Source organism: Lepisma saccharinum, chromosome 1, assembly GCF_977018435.1.
Source record: "Lepisma saccharinum chromosome 1, izLepSacc3.1, whole genome shotgun sequence".
NCBI classification, from domain to species: Eukaryota; Metazoa; Arthropoda; class Insecta; order Zygentoma; family Lepismatidae; genus Lepisma; species Lepisma saccharinum.
In genome coordinates this window covers 71,566,035-71,584,681 of record NC_139229.1, presented here as the reverse complement: position 1 = coordinate 71,584,681, position 18,647 = coordinate 71,566,035, and the positions used below count along the sequence as shown (strand labels likewise).

The window sequence follows — 18,647 nt, the reverse complement described above, 5'->3', positions numbered from 1 at the left end:
ATGGGACACCTAGTTCCTGAAATACTCGCATCCCTGCAATGCATTGTGTGTTGCAGTGGTAGAAATTGCCATAGAAAATTAGCTTTTAAAATCCACTCATTACCGTAGAGTTTAGACAACACCCATAACGCTTTGTAGTGTTCTGGGTGTTCCGTTTTTATTGCCGGTGACTGTACATCACTCGGTAAAACTTCATATTGCTGATGACATTGTTTTCTTTCATTTTAGGTAAGTTCCTGCCAAGAATTACGTTAGGTTAGGTCCCAGAGGCAGAGGTGAGTTGAAAAGTAAATGATATTGAACATGTTAAACCTCTGTTTTCTCTTTCCACTCTTTTATCTGTTTCTGTTTACTCCTTCCACTCTTTTATCTCGCTCTGTTTTCTCTTTCCACTCTTTACCTCGCTCTGTTTTCTCTTTCCAGTGTTTGTCTCTCTCTGTTTTCCCTTTCCAGTCTTTATCTCTCTCTGTTTTCCCTTTCCAGTCTTTATCTCTCTCGGTTTTATCTTTCCACTTTTTATCTGTTTTCTCTTTCCATTTTGTATCAGTTTTCTCTTTCCACATTTTATCTGTTTTCTCTTTCCACTTTTTATATGTTTTCTCTTTCCACTCTTTATCTGTTTTCTCTTTCCACTCGTAATCTCTCTTTGCTTGCTCTTTCCACTCTTAATCCCTCTCTGCTTGCTCTTTCCACTCTTAATCTCTCTCTGCTTGCTCTTTACACTCTTTATCTGTTTTCTCTTTCCACTCTTCCTTCCTCTTTCACTCTTCCTCCACCCTTGTTCTCTCCATTTCTCTCTTCCTCCACTCTTTTTCTCTTTCTTATTCCCTCCTCTGTCTCATTCCATGTTTCTGTGTCTCCCTTGTTCTCTCTCCACTATTTCTCTATTCCTCCACTCTATCTCTCTCCCTCTTTCTCTCTTCCTCCAATCTCTTTCTCCCCCTTTCTCTATCCCTCCACTCTTTCTCTCTCTCCCTCCCTCTTTCTTATTTCGTCCACGGTCTCATTCCCTGTTTCTGTCTCTCCCTCCCTCTCTCTTTCGTTCACCCACCAGTCATTCTTTCTATCTCGTTCTCTCTCCCTCCCTCCCTCCCCCCTCTCTCTCTGGATTCGCAGTAAGAGTATCTTAAACTCTAATGAAAAGAAATCTGTTACTGAAAGGTTGAAGGTCTTCTGACGGGAGGAGGGAGCATCGTCAAAGCAATCTTCTCTCCCACGCTGATCAACAACTCTGAATCCGTTCCTGAACAATGTTCCTGGGCGTGAAGGTTGAACGTGTGCTGAGTTTGCTGAATTTTCCTGCGAAGACATTCTCTGAACCAATGTGTTTGGGGATGAGGGAGTTGAATCAATGATCGATATATCGACTCTATTGATCCGACGACGATGGCCGTTAGAAAGTGCGCAAAGTTTGAAAGGAAATAGTAAAAGTTTGTAGCCCTTTTGTTTGTATTGTGAAGCCGACGAAAAAAACTTTCCGTCATGGCTTCTCGTGAATAGCAATACGGTCCTTCCCAACATTTGACCTATGGAATGGTCTAGAAGCGACCATCTGATGTCTGCTGGATAAAAGATACCGTCCTATTGTACAGGGAGGACAAATGTAAATTGACAATGGCCGAATGATTTAGATTTTTCCTACTTTTAATTGTTTTCGTGATGTTTTCTTGACCTTGCACATACATATAGGGTGTCAAGAAAAGACTTAAGGAAACGTATCTGATTTATTTTCCATATCTCTGCATAAAGTGGACTTAAGAAGTGTTGGGTCGTACATATATGTTTGTGATTGTCCCTTCACCCATCTCAGCATATCTCCACTCATCCTCAACTTCGCGATTGTCCAGCAGTGGCGGGAAAGCAAAACAAATTATCAATAACTACGCCATTGGGAAGACCCAATATTTGTAGAGTTGAGTTTTAAGTCCACTTTTACGCACTGGACGTACAGTTTAAAGTGGGATACGTACCACTATGTGCCTCCACTGGGTATCGAACCTCTCAGCCCTTGGTTACAATGCGATTACGTTACCACTACGCCATCGGGGAGGCTCCATGCAATATTTGTGTTCGGAATAATTATAGAATGTGATATAAATACAGGGTGTCCAAAAGTCACGCAACTGAGACTTTGAATGTACATAACTTTTGTACAAAAAGTGTTAGACATGAACACTTTGTATTTGTGGATATTTTTTGAACATTAATCAAGAAAATCGTGCTGTACATAAACGGTCAGTATGGGGAAAGAGTTACTAAGGTATAGAAAAGGTTTTGAACGAAATGAAAATAAATATGAATAAGAGGCAGCTGTGGAGTGACTTGCAAAAGGTTTCGATGTGTATCAATGGTCTCTGTTGATATTTACCGAACGATTTATCGTACGAAAAGATAATTAGGTTAGTTATTTGTAAGATAAATTGAAAATCTTTTATTTGATCTGGGCATTTATTGAATAATGGCCATGCGGTGTAAGGCGCTTTGGGCTCAGACTGCGGGACGGTATGGGATCGGGTCCGCCTGGGTTCAGTCTCTGGGTTTTCGCCCTGGGTATAGGACCGGTGGCAACCAACCGTCGTGAGGATATTGGAGAGCTACGAGTGAGTAGCGTAACCCGGTCACGGATATCTCCTATAATGGCTGGGGGTTTGACGTGCTGACCCCACGTCACCTTATTACTGGTTGAAAATCTGCACACCACTAGGTAGGATTGTGGTAGGGAGACTGGCAGTCGGGAGATAGGCCAAGGCCCTTCCAGGGCTGTAGAGCCACGGGTTATTATTATTTATTGTATAACATTGCCAGATGTTGGGCACACCTGGTACTGTCCTCTGACACCACCAATGTTGCCAGTACACCACGTAATTAAAAAGAAAACTTCCTTATAAATATGCCATACATACTCCGTAAATGATCTTTTATAAACAAAATGTGTAAAAATGTGTCGTTTTTTATGAATTGGGTAAATATCAACAGACAGACAAAGTGTAAGATTCATGTACAGTCACGGTCACTGCCGGTTTGTAATGATCTCATTGAAAATCAATGGAATCGTTACGGCCCAGAAGTGTCAGTGACTGTACATAAACGTTCAGTATGGGGTAAAGTTACTAAGGTGAAGAAGTTTTTGTACGAAGTGAAAAGAAACATGGATAAAAGACAGCTGTAGAGTATTCATGTGTCTATCGCTTTTGTACAAAAGTTACGTACTTTCCAAATCTTGGTTGCGTGACTTCTTGGACACCCTGTACAACAGAAAATTTGTCTTGGTATGTTAGAGCTACCGTGACTCAGTGGGTCACAAGTTCCAATCTTTGTGCTACCAGTACACATTCCCGGGTGGCTTTCATGCGTGAAGTTTGATGTTAATTGCAGCCTCTGCATGCCGATGTAGGAGGTGGGTGTCGCAAAATGTTTCCAGCGTGTCACAGAACATCGCATTCGTTTGTTGTGTTCGTCGCTGCGTTTCCTGCATCACCGCCGCGAGATGATCCGCACGTCCTTGGCTCCAGGAAGACGACGTCACGGGCATTGCTGTTACGTCACACCCTGGAATTCGCTCTTTTGTACGTGGAGGGGGGCCATTGCAGTCTTGTGTATTGAAGTGTGTGCGTCCTTCGTGTTGAATAGAAGGCTTGTGGATCGTCGTTGTGCCCCCTTCTCTTTCTCTAGCCTGTGCATCCCCCCCTCCAGTTTTCTAGTCGCTTCCCCCTGCACGGACGCAACCAGCACCGCACCTGCGCATCGCATCCTCAGAGAACGCCTCTCCCGTGCATACACTGAGTTCCCAGCCTAGCGGTCGATTTCGGTGACTTATCTCCTCAACACGAGGTTGAGTGCAAGGCATGTCCTGTGCGAGTGGGTTTAACGTTGGTTTAGTGCACCTGCCACGATATCGCGTGACTACCCGTCCCGGTGTAAGCGTGCACTGATGCAGCTTCAACATGGCGTCCGTGCGGGTTCGTTTCGTCACCGGGGATCGAAGCGGTTCCCTCAACACGTGCTTCGAGAAACCTCGGACCTGAACCGTGTCCGCTTTAGTGTGTGAAAGTGACGCTTCAAGGATCGAAATGCAACGCTCCTAGTGCATCTACGCTCAACTCTTTCTTTATTTTTTACTAGTTCCAAAACGTTACAGTGCACTCCAGATTTAACGTTACCCCTGGCTACGGCCAGACTTGCTCAGTAACCCAACAAGAACTCAATACAAAGCGACCTGACCCAGTGATAACAGTGCAAACGTTTTCGTCACTGGTGGACTCCTTTTCCATAGCGACCGCAAGACTTAAACTGCTACGCTGTGACGGAGAATCGCGGCGCGGTGGGACTGTGGACTGAGATGCCGTTTCTTCCCGATTTCCACCTGTCTTCCACTTCCAGGAGCCCTGTGTCTCCAGCCAAGAGGAATTTCTGGAAGTTCATATTCAGAAGGAAAGGACAGGACAATAGACACGGGCTCGCCTGGCATGAGAACGAAATGTCATTCTTCTTTAAGTACCTTAAAAAACGGAAGGTAAGCTCATCATTTATTACAATGAAAAAGGGATAATAAACAATTGTTTTCTGCTCAGGTTCCTCTAAGGTTAGGTCGCCGTAATTCGATTGGTAATGTTCCAGTTCAGGAACCAGACGTAAGTTCCCCATTCAGGAACCATGACGTAAGTTCCCCATTCAGGAACCATGACGTAAGTTCCCCATTCAGGAACCATGACGAAAGTTCCCCATTCAGGAACCATGACGAAAGTTCCCCATTCAGGAACCATGACGAAAGTTCCCCATTCAGGAACCATGACGAAAGTTCCCCATTCAGGAACCATGACGAAAGTTCCCCATTCAGGAACCATGACGAAAGTTCCCCATTCAGGAACCATGACGAAAGTTCCCCATTCAGGAACCATGACGAAAGTTATTAACCCACTTATACAGTTTATTCGTTAATTTTGTTACCTATGTGTTTGCAAGATAAATGGGCCATACATTAGAAATCGGTATCAGCGATTGCGTGACAAAAGTGTGGAGATTTGCTTGCTTGATATTAAAAGTGATAAATTTGAGGTATTTTCATATTATGTATAGTCCTAAATATATAATATAGACTAATATGAAGACTTCAACATCAACCACTCAACATATAGTTGTGGTTATAACATGGAAGTCATCAAATTTAACAAATTTCGCACACATTACAATACAAAAATTTAATTTCCATGGGAACCCATTGCTGTCCCATTATGAAATTTTGCAGACAAATTGTCAATTGATGTCCTCAAATCATATATTTTTTTGAAAGAAATTAAAAATGATGTTTTTGAGATTTTCAAAAAAAACAACTTTTTTTTTCAAGTTTTTTAAAAATTACAAAATTCAAATACCACCCTGATGAAAAGCAGAAGGGAATGACACCAATTTAAGCTCTCTAGGTAAAATAGTTTTTGATGTACAGCAGCTGTTTGAAAATTTCAAAATGTCATGAAATTTTGGGATTTTTGTCTTTTTAAAAGTCAATAACTCAAAAAGTAAGAGCGGAAAAAATCTGAAATGTGACAGTTTTTGTCCTCTTGATAGGTGCATTGTATAATCAAAAAATCAAAAAAATTCCGATTAAGGTAAAAACTGTCAACTTATCCTTCCATTCTCCCTTTTGTAACATTTTTTCCGTTTCTCTTCTTTCTCAGTTTCATTATCTTTTTGTTTCTGCTTGTATCTTCTCTACTCTTCCATATTTTCCATACAACTTTTTCTGAGTTTTATATTATTCTTTATCACTCTTTTTGCCATTTTTCTTCCATATCTCTCTCTCTCTCTCTCTCTCTCTCTCTCTCTCTCTCTCTCTCTCTCCCTCCCCCTATATTTCTTTCTTTCTCGCTTCTAATTTATCATACTTATTTCACTTCTCTCTGAGCTTGTTTGTTTTTTCTGCTGTTTATGTTCCAGTTTCTTTATTTCTCTTTCCTCTCTCCCCCCCTTGTGTTTCTTTTCCCTCTCTCGCTTCTTATTCTTTCCCTTTCTCGTACTTAAGTTTTACTTCTCTCTCTCCTTGGATTTTCTCTTGCCCCTCGCTTCTTTAGTTCTCTTTATTTTCTCCACCCTTCGCCCCCCTCTCTCTCTTCTTTTCCTTTCTTCCATCTCTCCAACTTCTTACATCTCCATATCACCCCTTTCGATCGTCTTTAAAAATTTTCTATCTTAAGATGGCCTAAACATGACGTCGAATTATCCCATTTAAGGGCGCAACGTTTAGGTTTTAATCCCTTCCCCCCAATTTCCCATTTTGGAAAATTTTCTATGGGTGTCCATGCGAGTATTTTATAGACATATTAAACCATTATTTGTGGTTCTTGTGTTCTTTTACACCAATTACTTTCTTTCCAGTAGAAGATTACTTTCATACTTCTACATTAAAACATATGAGGTATTAAATTTGTATTATACACCCCTACAATGATATTATTTTACCAGTTTTCTTTTGCAAATGTTATACACATTAATGTTTTCTTTACGTATTCTTCACACAAAATAATAAACACGTTTTAGTGAGTTTTTGAATTGCTTAAGTTTATTTCCAAAACTTATTTCTTTATTTACCAACGTTGTGTTTTCATTTACTTTAGGGTTATCAGATTCCTACTATCACATTTGTTCAGTTCTTCCTTATTGTACTATAATTCAGTGATGTTCCTTTTCTTGAATACCTATTTTGACATATTTTAGCTGCAGATTCATATTTCAATGGACATTTCAGTTTCACATTCTTTTTAGTATATATTCCCTCTAAAATGTACTTTTATATTTTTAGTTGCAAATTTGTATTTTACTGCGATTCAGTGTCAAGCTTCACATCTTTGAGTAACAATTTCCTTAATTACAATTCAACTTTCATCAATTCCTATTGAAGTTATTTGAACGTCATTCAGTGCTATCGTCGTATCATTTAATGTTTTCATGTTTACCTGTTACATCATGTAAACATAAATCTCTGGGTTTTTTTTCCGATGGCGTCGTCTTGTAGTCAAAGGGTCCGGGGTTCGATACTCGGTGGAGGCACATGACGCAGTGGTAGCGTCGCCGCCTTGTAATCAAGGGGTCTTTTTAAGTCATTCTTCAGAAGCTCTCAATATTGATTGATTTGTTTTTATTTAGCTTTTTCTGCCAGTTTTGGCTAATCGCCAAGATGTGGTGAAACTCACATGGTCAGAACACAACACACAGCCACACGGAGGACTGTACTGACTAAGTCCAGACGCCAGAGCCTCCTTAGTCTGCAAAATGTTGTCCAGGATGTACTGCGTGGAAAATAACTTGAGTTACATTTGGGTGTCTTCAGGAAGGGTCACCTCTTGCGGTTCAGAAGTTATCAACATCCACACTTAGTTTTTTTACCCTTGTATACAACTGTATAAAAATCACTTTTTTCTTAACAAAACTATATAATGCTTCACTTCAATAGTTGATAATAGGTGACATCAGAAGCTTAAAGGTGGTCAAATGATAACAATATATGCAAGGTATCATCAGCTAAAAGTGTCTACGTTATTTTCAGATTGTCAGACATCGCCTAAAAGCTACAGCATAGCAATCAGGCTGTCGGAGATTATAATCTAAATGTTTATACGTAACCATGGGACTGTCAAAAATATCGTGTTTATGGCATACCTATACTGATGTAGATAACTTTAGATGATCTCCTTAAAGTCTGATCACAGATAATACGTTTATCTGTGATCTGATTGTTATGCATAAACTTTCAGGTACTCTGAGAGTGTGATGGTTATATATAAACTTTCAGTAGATTATCTCTGAGAGTGTGATGGTTATGCATAAACTTTCAGGAGATTATCTCCGAGAGTGTGATGGTTATGCATAAACTTTCAGGAGATTATCTCCGAGAGTGTGATGGTTATGCATAAACTTTCAGGTGATTATCTCTGAGATGTGATGGTTATGTACAAACTTTCAGGTGATTATCTCTGAGAGTGTGATGGTTATGCATAAACTTTCAGGTGATTATCTCTGAGATGTGATGGTTATGCATAAACTTTCAGGAGATTATCTCTGAGATGTGATGGTTATGTACAGTGTCTCTCAAAAGTTTTAGGACAACGACATTTTAAACTAGGCAACCCAATTTACACAAGGCGTTGGTGGGTTGCGTGTAGAGCTAGGCTCAATTTCAGGGTTGCCACATGCACAATAGATATTTATAAAATACGCGAAAGAAATAAAAACAAGTATTATTGTATAAAAGTATTAAAAATATCACTATTATATCGCATGTGACAACATTCCTTCTCAAAGAAAAAAAATAGGTTTTCTAGTATTTCATCGCTGATGAGTCTACAGAAAGGAAAAGAGGTGAGAGAAAACGAGAGGTGACAAAGGACAGGAGAAAGAGAAAGCGAAAGAAGAAGACGAAAAGTAGAGGAGAGAAGAAAGAGAGGATAGACGAGGAGAGGAGATGTAGTGAGGAGAATGGAAAAAGATTCTAGGAGAGATGAGCAAAGAAGAAAAAAGAGAAGAAAAACGAGATGAGAGAAGAGGAGACGAGAAGAGGGGAGTGGAGAGTGGAGTAAAGGAGAGAAGAAGAGAAGAACGAAAAGAGGAGGAGAAAAGTGCAGTCGAGTCGGAAATCTAAGACAGGAGAGGAGATACGAGGAGTGGAGATGAGTGGGATGGAGATAAGATGCGAGAAAAGTGGTGAAGGCGATATGAGATAAAAGCAGAGCAGAAGGAGGGGAGAGAAGAAGGAGAAGGAGAAGGAGAAGAGAAGAACAGAAGGGACAGAAGAGAAGAGGTAGTTGCAGAAAATATCGTCTCAGCGTCAAGAATTGATGCATTGGTCAAATTGTCGACATGAAACATTCAATAACATTTTGAAATGTATTGGAGAATGTATTAAATCGGTGCGAAATGCCTTTTGGCTTAGTTCAGAGCAAGATGAAATCTTCCATGTAAGATCTTTGATTTTACCTGCGATTATACCACTAGCATGAATGTAATTTTAATATTTATAAGAATTATCCAATTTTTGTCCACTTCTCGGTTCGTTGAAATGGAGATTTTGTAATTTAATATTTCCCCTCCCCCCATCGTTAATTCCAAACTGAATTATTCCGTTTCACACGCCGTGGACAATGAACACAATGGGATAGGTGTAAAACTTACGAAAATTTTCTGCCACAGGAAGGGTTTGAACCTACGACCATCAGATTGACAGTCCTGAACGGTAAACACTACTCTACAAGCTTTCGCTCCTGAAAGTAAGTAGAAGGAGCTGACCAATGTGAAATGTAGATGCAACTCTCTTTTTACATGCAATGTGCAAACAATACTTGTTTGTAACAAAGAAAACGAAGGTAGTATGACTCGGCGAAAACATTTAATGGAGAATTGCACATGATGAGAACTTTTCATTCGATATTTGCGGATGTATCCTTGCATTGAACTCGAGTGGAAAAGGGGGTAAAATTAGTATGTCCTGAATCGCACAAATATAAATAGTTATTTCATTAATATTTTTCAATGTCTTTGAAGCAGTACACAGTTATCGTTAGAGTATCATAATTCACGATCTTATACATAAAAATATCCCTTTGAACGTGTGTCAAATCATTTATTTTTTTATTTTTTTACAAATTCCGTATGCAGAACAATGTAGCCACTATACACTGCTATTACAAATAATGTTACCATGCTCTTGTTTATAATAAAAGGAGAATTAAAGAAATACCTCCTAAGGAGGGACGGGACGAAGCTTGGACCGCTAGCAACCCAATCGAGAACTCTAACCACTACACCACGCCCTTACCTTCGATTGAAACAACAATTTTTAAGTATTCTGTCCCTCCAATATTGTAAATGTCGTTGGGTATACATGTAGTTGAACTTTTACTTTAATTTTGAATTGCTTTCTTGTAGAATAGCACATATCTTCGAGAAATAATTTTCGAAGTGATGAAGGAAAACGAGAACATTGGTAGTTGTAAAATGCGAGATATTTCTTCTAACTTATTATTGTTTTCATACATTATTAATAGAAAATATGTAGAGGCTTGAACATTGCAGGACGATATTCTTTTCCTGTGATACTGCAACGGACGAAATGCTTGTTTACTGACGCAAGTCTCGTGTTCAGAACAGTCTTATGAAATGTAGTTGCTGTTCCGTAAGGTAACACGAAATAATTACACCGTTTGCGAACTACCAAATGTGCGCAACGTTAGACGTAAACAGGCGGAACATTTTATTCATAAAATCACTTAATATTTGACAGTATTAGTCAAGAGAGACTCGTGGGACACTGTGTTAAGGTGCTGGAGTAAATCCTTCTTATTTTTCTTCCTCGAAGAACAACAATTTTTATAGTAGAGCAACAGTCGTTCTGCTCTTTCTTATTTCTTTTAAATTCTTCCACATTCCTTTAATTGGGTTAAAAATAAATAAAAATATTGCTTGCATTTCTGTCATTGACGTAGACCAGGGTCGTACGCAGGATTTCTTTGAGGGAGGGGCCACACCCAAATATATATATATATATATATATATATATATATAAAAGAGAGAGAGAGAGAGAGAGAGAGAGAGAGAGAGAGACAGATATTACAAAATAGTTCAAATAGTGCGAGCGCCATTTAAAAGTCATGATAATTCTATGTTTAGAAAATAATATATTTATAAATTAAATTTTGCATACTAGGAATTATTATTACAATAAAGAACATGTCTAATTGTGAGTTAAGAAAAAAACAATAATAAAGAGACATTCTCGCATCACGATTGCAGTTCGAAAAAGTCGGGACAGGGATTGAAAGTAACGCACTGTCCTGACTAAATCGGTGAATCTGACGTCTGCTAGCCTTGCATTATAAAACTAAAACCATCCAATATTGCAGCCTGAAGACTTTTGCGAAGAAACAGATTAATTTATGTAAAAACAAAATTGAAATTTTTACACATTTCTAAAATCAACATTTAAATATTTCAGGGTTCGAGGATGGCATGGCCCCCATGCGCTCCTGGGTACTGGCCAGACGTAGACAGTGGGAGAGAAATTTTGGAGAATCTTTCTATTAAATTATTCCAACTTATGCTCAGATAGGTTTATTGACAATCGTGAACTTTTCGTTTAATAGATAATATTTGGTTTTAAACTACGGAAGAACATTGGTCGAATTTCCTTTCTTGCTCTTTTGAGAGAATATATACTTCTACAATAGCAATCGCGTTCGGAAACGGTGAAAAAAAATGACTTGGTTTACAAAGGCAAACAAGCTTGGTAGCGTAGCTTGCTCGCGTTCAAAGTGACTCACTCACGCTATTCAAAGCCGCTTCTTATCGCAAAACACTGTCCGTCGATGCACAGTGTCTGCACCCAGCAAGTTACAAGTGACCAGAGTTGAATTTTAAAGAGAATCTGAAGAATGATAGATTTCATCAGAGGCGGATTGGTGGGCACTAGCTCACCATGCAATAGTTTAAGTGGTAATTTCTGACAAACAAGAAACCTTATTGAATAAGTATTGGGATAGCAATACGTGTATCCGCTCCTTTTTAACAATGTAAGCTCGAAGACAATTTGTATTCCATTTGTTTATATTGGCAACTTGATCAACCGGAGGTTATTATAAGGAACTATTTGGTAGATGTTCATGTAACCGTTATAAAATTACAAATAAAATATATTCACAAGCTTAGATATACTAACAACGAAGAAATAAATTCAGAGTTAAATTTCAAATGCATATGTATAGAGTAATTCTAGAAGTACAGAGCTATATCAGAGTATTGGACTTCATTTTCGCGTTTACAATATTGGAGGGACAGAATTCTTAAAAATTGTTGTTTCAATCGAAGGTAAGGGCGTGGTGTAGTGGTTAGAGTTCTCGATTGGGTTGCTAGCGGTCCAAGGTTCGTTCCTCCTTAGGAGGTATTTTTTTAATTCTCCTTTTATTATAAACAAGAGCATGGTAACATTATTTGCAATAGCAGTGTATAGTGGCTACATTGTTCTGCATACGGATTTTGTAAAAAAATAAAAAAATAAATGATTTGACACACGTTCAAAGGGATATTTTTATGTATAAGATCGTGAATTATGATACTCTAACGATAACTGTGTACTGCTTCAAAGACATTGAAAAATATTAATGAAAAAACTATTTATATTTGTGCGATTCAGGACATACTAATTTTACCCCCTTTTCCACTCGAGTTCAATGCAAGGATACATCCGCAAATATCGAATGAAAAGTTCTCATCATGTGCAATTCTCCATTAAATGTTTTCGCCGAGTCGTACTACCTTCGTTTTCTTTGTTACAAACAATTATTGTTTGCACATTGCATGTAAAAAGAGAGTTGCATCTACATTTCACATTGGTCAGCTCCTTCTACTTACTTTCAGGAGCGAAAGCTTGTAGAGTAGTGTTTACCGTTCAGGACTGTCAATCTGATGGTCGTAGGTTCAAACCCTTCCTGTGGCAGAAAATTTTCGTAAGTTTTACACCTATCCCATTGTGTTCATTGTCCACGGCGTGTGAAACGGAATAATTCAGTTTGGAATTAACGATGGGGGGAGGGGAAATATTAAATTACAAAATCTCCATTTCAACGAACCGAGAAGTGGACAAAAATTGGATAATTCTTATAAATATTAAAATTACATTCATGCTAGTGGTATAATCGCAGGTAAAATCAAAGATCTTACATGGAAGATTTCATCTTGCTCTGAACTAAGCCAAAAGGCATTTCGCACCGATTTAATACATTCTCCAATACATTTCAAAATGTTATTGAATGTTTCATGTCGACAATTTGACCAATGCATCAATTCTTGACGCTGAGACGATATTTTCTGCAACTACCTCTTCTCTTCTGTCCCTTCTGTTCTTCTCTTCTCCTTCTCCTTCTCCTTCTTCTCTCCCCTCCTTCTGCTCTGCTTTTATCTCATATCGCCTTCCCTACTTTTCTCGCATCTTATCTCCATCCCACTCATCTCCACTCCTCGTATCTCCTCTCCTGTCTTAGATTTCCGACTCGACTGCACTTTTCTCCTCCTCTTTTCGTTCTTCTCTTCTTCTCTCCTTTACTCCACTCTCCACTCCCCTCTTCTCGTCTCCTCTTCTCTCATCTCGTTTTTCTTCTCTTTTTTCTTCTTTGCTCATCTCTCCTAGAATCTTTTTCCATTCTCCTCACTACATCTCCTCTCCTCGTCTATCCTCTCTTTCTTCTCTCCTCTACTTTTCGTCTTCTTCTTTCGCTTTCTCTTTCTCCTGTCCTTTGTCACCTCTCGTTTTCTCTCACCTCTTTTCCTTTCTGTAGACTCATCAGCGATGAAATACTAGAAAACCTATTTTTTTTCTTTGAGAAGGAATGTTGTCACATGCGATATAATAGTGATATTTTTAATACTTTTATACAATAATACTTGTTTTTATTTCTTTCGCGTATTTTATAAATATCTATTGTGCATGTGGCAACCCTGAAATTGAGCCTAGCTCTACACGCAACCCACCAACGCCTTGTGTAAATTGGGTTGCCTAGTTTAAAATGTCGTTGTCCTAAAACTTTTGAGAGACACTGTACAAACTTTTAGGTTATGATACATCGCATATATTCTGTTATTGTTTGTGTAGGGAGAAACAAACATAATGAAGTTATAAATGGAAACAAGTCAATGGAATATTACGATTAATTCTATCATGAATGTTCTAGAAGAGATTGGATACTGGAATCCATCATATTCAGTTCGGAAGCAATAGCCTTGGAAAGGGTTACTTTCGTTCCTGCTCGTTGAAGAAGAGATTGATGGATTCTTAATTACAAATAAAGTTTATTATGTGGAAGGAGTATGTAGCGTCTTATTTCTTCCCGAAATTCTACATAATCGTAGCGAGTCAGACAGTCCCGCGATATAGCAGCGTAGGAGTAAATCGATAAGGGTAGTCTGTCTGAGAATACCAGGATATGTAAGGTCCCTTTTTCGCAACGTTGAAGGTACTCCTTTCGTGTTCTGCTTAGGAAATTGTGTGTTGTACAGAAACCTCCACGATATAATTTATAGTGTTACATTCATATGAAATTCATGAGGTAATTGTGTTTGAATGTTAAGTCCACTTCATGCACACATAGGCTAATCGGGACTGGACCTACAGTTTAAAGTGGGATCCAAACCACTGTGCAATGTGCCTCCACCGGGTATCGAAACCGGACCCCGTGGGGGTAATGGATTGTTGTTTCTTTGAGACACTTGGGTGATCAGCTCTGATGATTATGTACCTCGGACAATCTGATGGTTATGTACAAACGTTTATAATGATCTTGAAACATTCTTGTGGTTATGTACAAACTTGTAGCTGATGATCTCCACAAACTGATGGTTATGTAGAAACGTACATTTAGATGATCGAATTTGACTCTGGTTATATTATTATAATTTTTACCGATCTAATAATCGTGTGGAAAGGTTGAGATGGTGATTTCGAACAGTCTGAATGTTAGTTACAAACATTTACGTGATGATTTTTGGTAGTCTTTAGTTATTGAGAAACCTTTAAGTAATTTCTGACGGTTATATAGAAAATTGTAGCTATTTGGATACTGTCTGGCAATGCGTTATGTATCAGCTTAATTGGTGTTGGTCTGATGATTTTGTTCTGGGAATCTTTCCTACGTATTCCTTCTATTATATATTCTTTGATATTTCTTGCTGCTACTGTTCCGTACATGGTAAAACACCCTGTCATTATATTGCTTTTCACATTGGCAGAACTGTTGAATTTCGTAACATTCACATGACATTCAATTTCGAAAAGTTTGTGCACAATGAAGTCTATATTTTTTCCTGTTTGGAGAAACGTGTATGGAAACACAACTGCATTTGTCATGGCTGTCAGCGTGTTGGAAAAAGAATCTGACGTAACCTGAGAAGTATGGTGACCCGTCACACGCAGCCGTTGTTTTGGTTGCATACCCTCGAGGATAGGACAAATTTCAGGGGGAACATATCGTACACAGCTGTCGTGTTCATTGCGAACATCCAAGGATATTATTATTATTTCTGTTTTTTTATAGAAATTGCCTTTCCTTTTCGTGATTTTAGCGTGTAGCTTTTTTCAGTAAAAGGGGACGATTAGACAATAGAAGCGGTGTTCGTGTGGTTGAACAAATTCGGGTCACAAGTAGTTTTATGGCCACAATTGTTGCTGTTCGTTACTGTAATTATGTTGATGTTTTACGCTGGATGAAAATGTATTGTTCCGCCTGTATGCCTAGGTATTATAGGTATGAAGTCCTCTAGCCTTAAAGTATGCATATGTAGGGGGCAATTTGAGCGGAAAGGGACTTGTCCCGGACGGGAATAAATGGAAAACTCTTATATCGTTTCGTCATAATCCTCGTGGCTTCATTTCTCGGCTTAATTGGCTGTCCGGGAAAATAGAATTCCGAGAATTCAGCCCAATAGGGATGTCCAATTGTCCGATTTGGTCTCGTCATGTGACCTCGACTTTCTCAATTGAATTTCCAAGAAATTGTCTCTGCACTAGAAGGTAAGGGGCAAGTAGAGGGGGATGAGGTGGAGTAGAAAGGAAAGTGTGTAAAGAGAAGAGGGTTAGAGCAGAGCCCGAGAAAAGGGAGGTGGTTGGGTAAATGAAGCAGTGGCACAAAGGAAGGGGAGGGGAAGGCTGATAGGAGGGAGAGAAGGAGATGAGGGTAGTGGAGAGGCGGTGAATGAACGTATAGAGTAAAGGGGGTGAATGAAGGCAGAGGAAAAGGTGGTAAAGAGAAGCGAGTGAGAGATCACAGGAAGATACAGTTCAATGAGCAAGATGACAAGCTGGAGAGGTCTGGAGAGATTTAAATAAATAGATTCAGGGCCGTATACCATGTGGCAGAGCGGCTGCCGTATCCCTCTAAGTGGCTAAGGATGATAAGTTCGAAGCCTGACTGAATCTCAGATGCGTGTTTTTCCAATAACCTCCTTAATTAACAATTCATCTTTATCCTAACCTATCGAATTAGAAAAGCTACGTGCAATAACAAACAGAAATAGGAAGGGAAATATATATATATATATATATATATATAGACACACACACACTCTCTCTCTCTCTCTCTGGAGATGTCCTCTTCCACCCGCATACATTCAGTAGTAGCACTGGTAAGTAGCCTATGGGCTTTATGGACTAGCTTCTAATATGATATGCTAGGACGTCGGTTTGCATTTTTTATTTTGCTATATCTCGCTTTTCTGGTTTTATTTAATTAGTATAAAAGTAGTTTAAAATAATAATAATAAAGAATACAACATGAAATTAAGAATGCTAGATAAAAGTCACTCGACTTCGCCGACACCAAAGTTTCCGATAGTGCGTTATCCTCTTGATTCGGTACGCACTAGGTTAGCGGCCACTTCCAACCACCACGCAAGAGGTTATTTCTGCCTTTTGATCTTGCTGAGGGAATTGGTTATTAATTCACTTCGTTCCTCGAGCCCTGCCACTCCCCCTGTGTTTTGCGAGTTCATATACATGAGTAGGTAAAGAAGTCTGTAACAGTTGCAGAACGAAATTGCGTAATGTAGCTGGGTAGAAAAGTCCTTGATGACAACTTGAAAAACAATGCTTCTCCTGCTCTATTATATGGAGAATCGTGGATGCTACATTCACTATTCTCTTTTATCCCTGTATACAGTGTGTTTCCGTGGCCTTGATTCAAAGTGGCAGGGTCGATGGAGACTGACCAAGGTACCAAGTGCAAAGTGACGTAAAAGTAATCACCTGATTTTCTTAGCCTATAGCTGGGTTTTAAATTAAAACATAGTAGGTTTTTTTGTGTTAAACTTTTATTGACACTTGTAAGTCTTTTGTCCTCAATTTTTAAAGATAACATCCAATAAATTACCACCATTCGAATTGATGCAAATTTGGGCTCTTTTTATTGAGTTTTCCATGGTGTTGGAAAGAATCTGCGGGGAAATGTTTACATTTCATGCTAAATATTGTCCTTTAGTTGCTGTAACGTCTCTGGCTTATTCACATAAACCAATGACTGCAAATATCCCCAAAGGAAAACATCTGAAGCGTTCAAATCGGGTGACCTGGCCGGCCATGGCAAATCACCAAAACGGGATATTACTCTGCCCGGAAAAGTGTCACGCAAAATTCTCGCAATATTTCCACGTTCTTGTGGGGTAAACTTATTCATTTTCGCACACAATAAACTCCGTCAGTATCTTCTATTTAACTGACATAACACTACTGATATAAACAACAAGATGTCAAAATAAAGGTCAGTGCAAATAGGATGATGACTTTTGCGCCACCTATTATTAAATGAGGAACCTCGGTTCGGAAACGCGCCATTAAAAAGTTATAATCCAAAACTAGTTGGGGCTGCCTATGGCAGTGGAACAAGAGAACTGAAAAGATGCGGCGTAGCGCTCTATGTCGAAAACGTTACAATACGTGTTCAAAATGGCGTCCCCCAGCGTCGATGCAGACATGAAAGAATCTGTTGCGATAGAGCTTCTTGTGACGCTGTCGTACCTGCATCGGTCACGGAAACCTACAAGAACGACTGGGGGTTCGTCGTGCTGACAACACGTCATCCCGTAACTGGTTGGACGGAGGGTAGGCCCTGGGCCTCACGGGCTGTTGCGCCACGGGTTAAGAAAGAATGGGGTTTACGGAACGAAAGCAGGTCCGCGGATATATTTTTATACTGGATAACGAAGTTTACGTTCGAAAAATCAGTCCCGCGGATAGATTTTTTTAAGGAACTGCGAGGTTAGCGGAACGAATGTAGGTCTGCGGATGGATTTTCACCGCAATCAGGTTCTTATGATAAAAGTAGTACCGCGGATGGATTTTTTACAGGTCAGCGAGGCTTACGTAACGAAATCAGCTCCGCTGATGGATGTTTTGACGAGAGCAGGCCCGTGGATGGATCGGTCCTTGAAAAGTGACACAGCTCCACCAGGAATTGCCTGTCAGTTCGCAAAACGTCAGTCCCCCGAGGGCAGAGAAGCTGCGTTGTAGCCAGAGCGAAACATCCGAGCCGGGGAAACGAACACACTTTCCGCACTCATCGATTTTGTGCCTCGCTCACTCACTCTTCTTGTCTCATGTCCTGTGTCCCAAGTGAATTTGGTCTCCATCTGTAGATGGCTGTCACGCGAACCCTCCTCTCAAAAAGGGCTTTCCTTCTGTTCTTCCTTGTACAAAGAAACAACTTTCGGCTTGAAATTGAAAACTTAGTCGCCATTCTTGCTACTGAGGCTAAGTTATAATTGAGAACGAATCTCTGTGTGGGAGTGAAATGTATTTCAATGTAACAATTGGAATGGAATCCATACTCTGTCCCGGGTGTCTGGGGAGCAAGCGAACGAAAACAAGTTCTCTGCGCAAGTAGCTACTTGAGAGGGGGGAAAGGGATTGCATGAAGGAGGCAACTCGGCTGCAGCCGTTTGCAGAAGCACCCTCGTTTTCTCCCCTTGTTTGCCGTTATGCACGACCCTGCTCCACACGTTCCCGAGACAGAGTATAGAGAGATTGGAATCGACTCTAGAAGTTTATGAAGGTGTACAATAATCGGAACTTTATTATACTTTTGATGTAGGCAGTAGATACCAAACATAGAAATGTACACTAA

General features: G+C 39.5%; 1 protein-coding gene across 9 annotated transcripts in view; it reads left to right on the top strand.

The window, feature by feature from the left end:
* Window positions 1-18,647, top strand: part of dnc (phosphodiesterase dunce) — an 865,583-nt gene that overhangs the window by 725,216 nt on the left and 121,720 nt on the right. The window contains exon 1 of one of the 9 annotated variants that reach the window (XM_083132933.1): window positions 4,325-4,513. The exons of the other annotated variants lie outside the window; for them this stretch is intronic. Coding sequence (XP_082989059.1) covers window positions 4,340-4,513 — 174 coding nt within the window. The 5' untranslated portion in view covers window positions 4,325-4,339. Of the gene's footprint in view, window positions 1-4,324; window positions 4,514-18,647 lie in introns of those variants that run through there. 9 annotated transcript variants of the gene reach the window in all.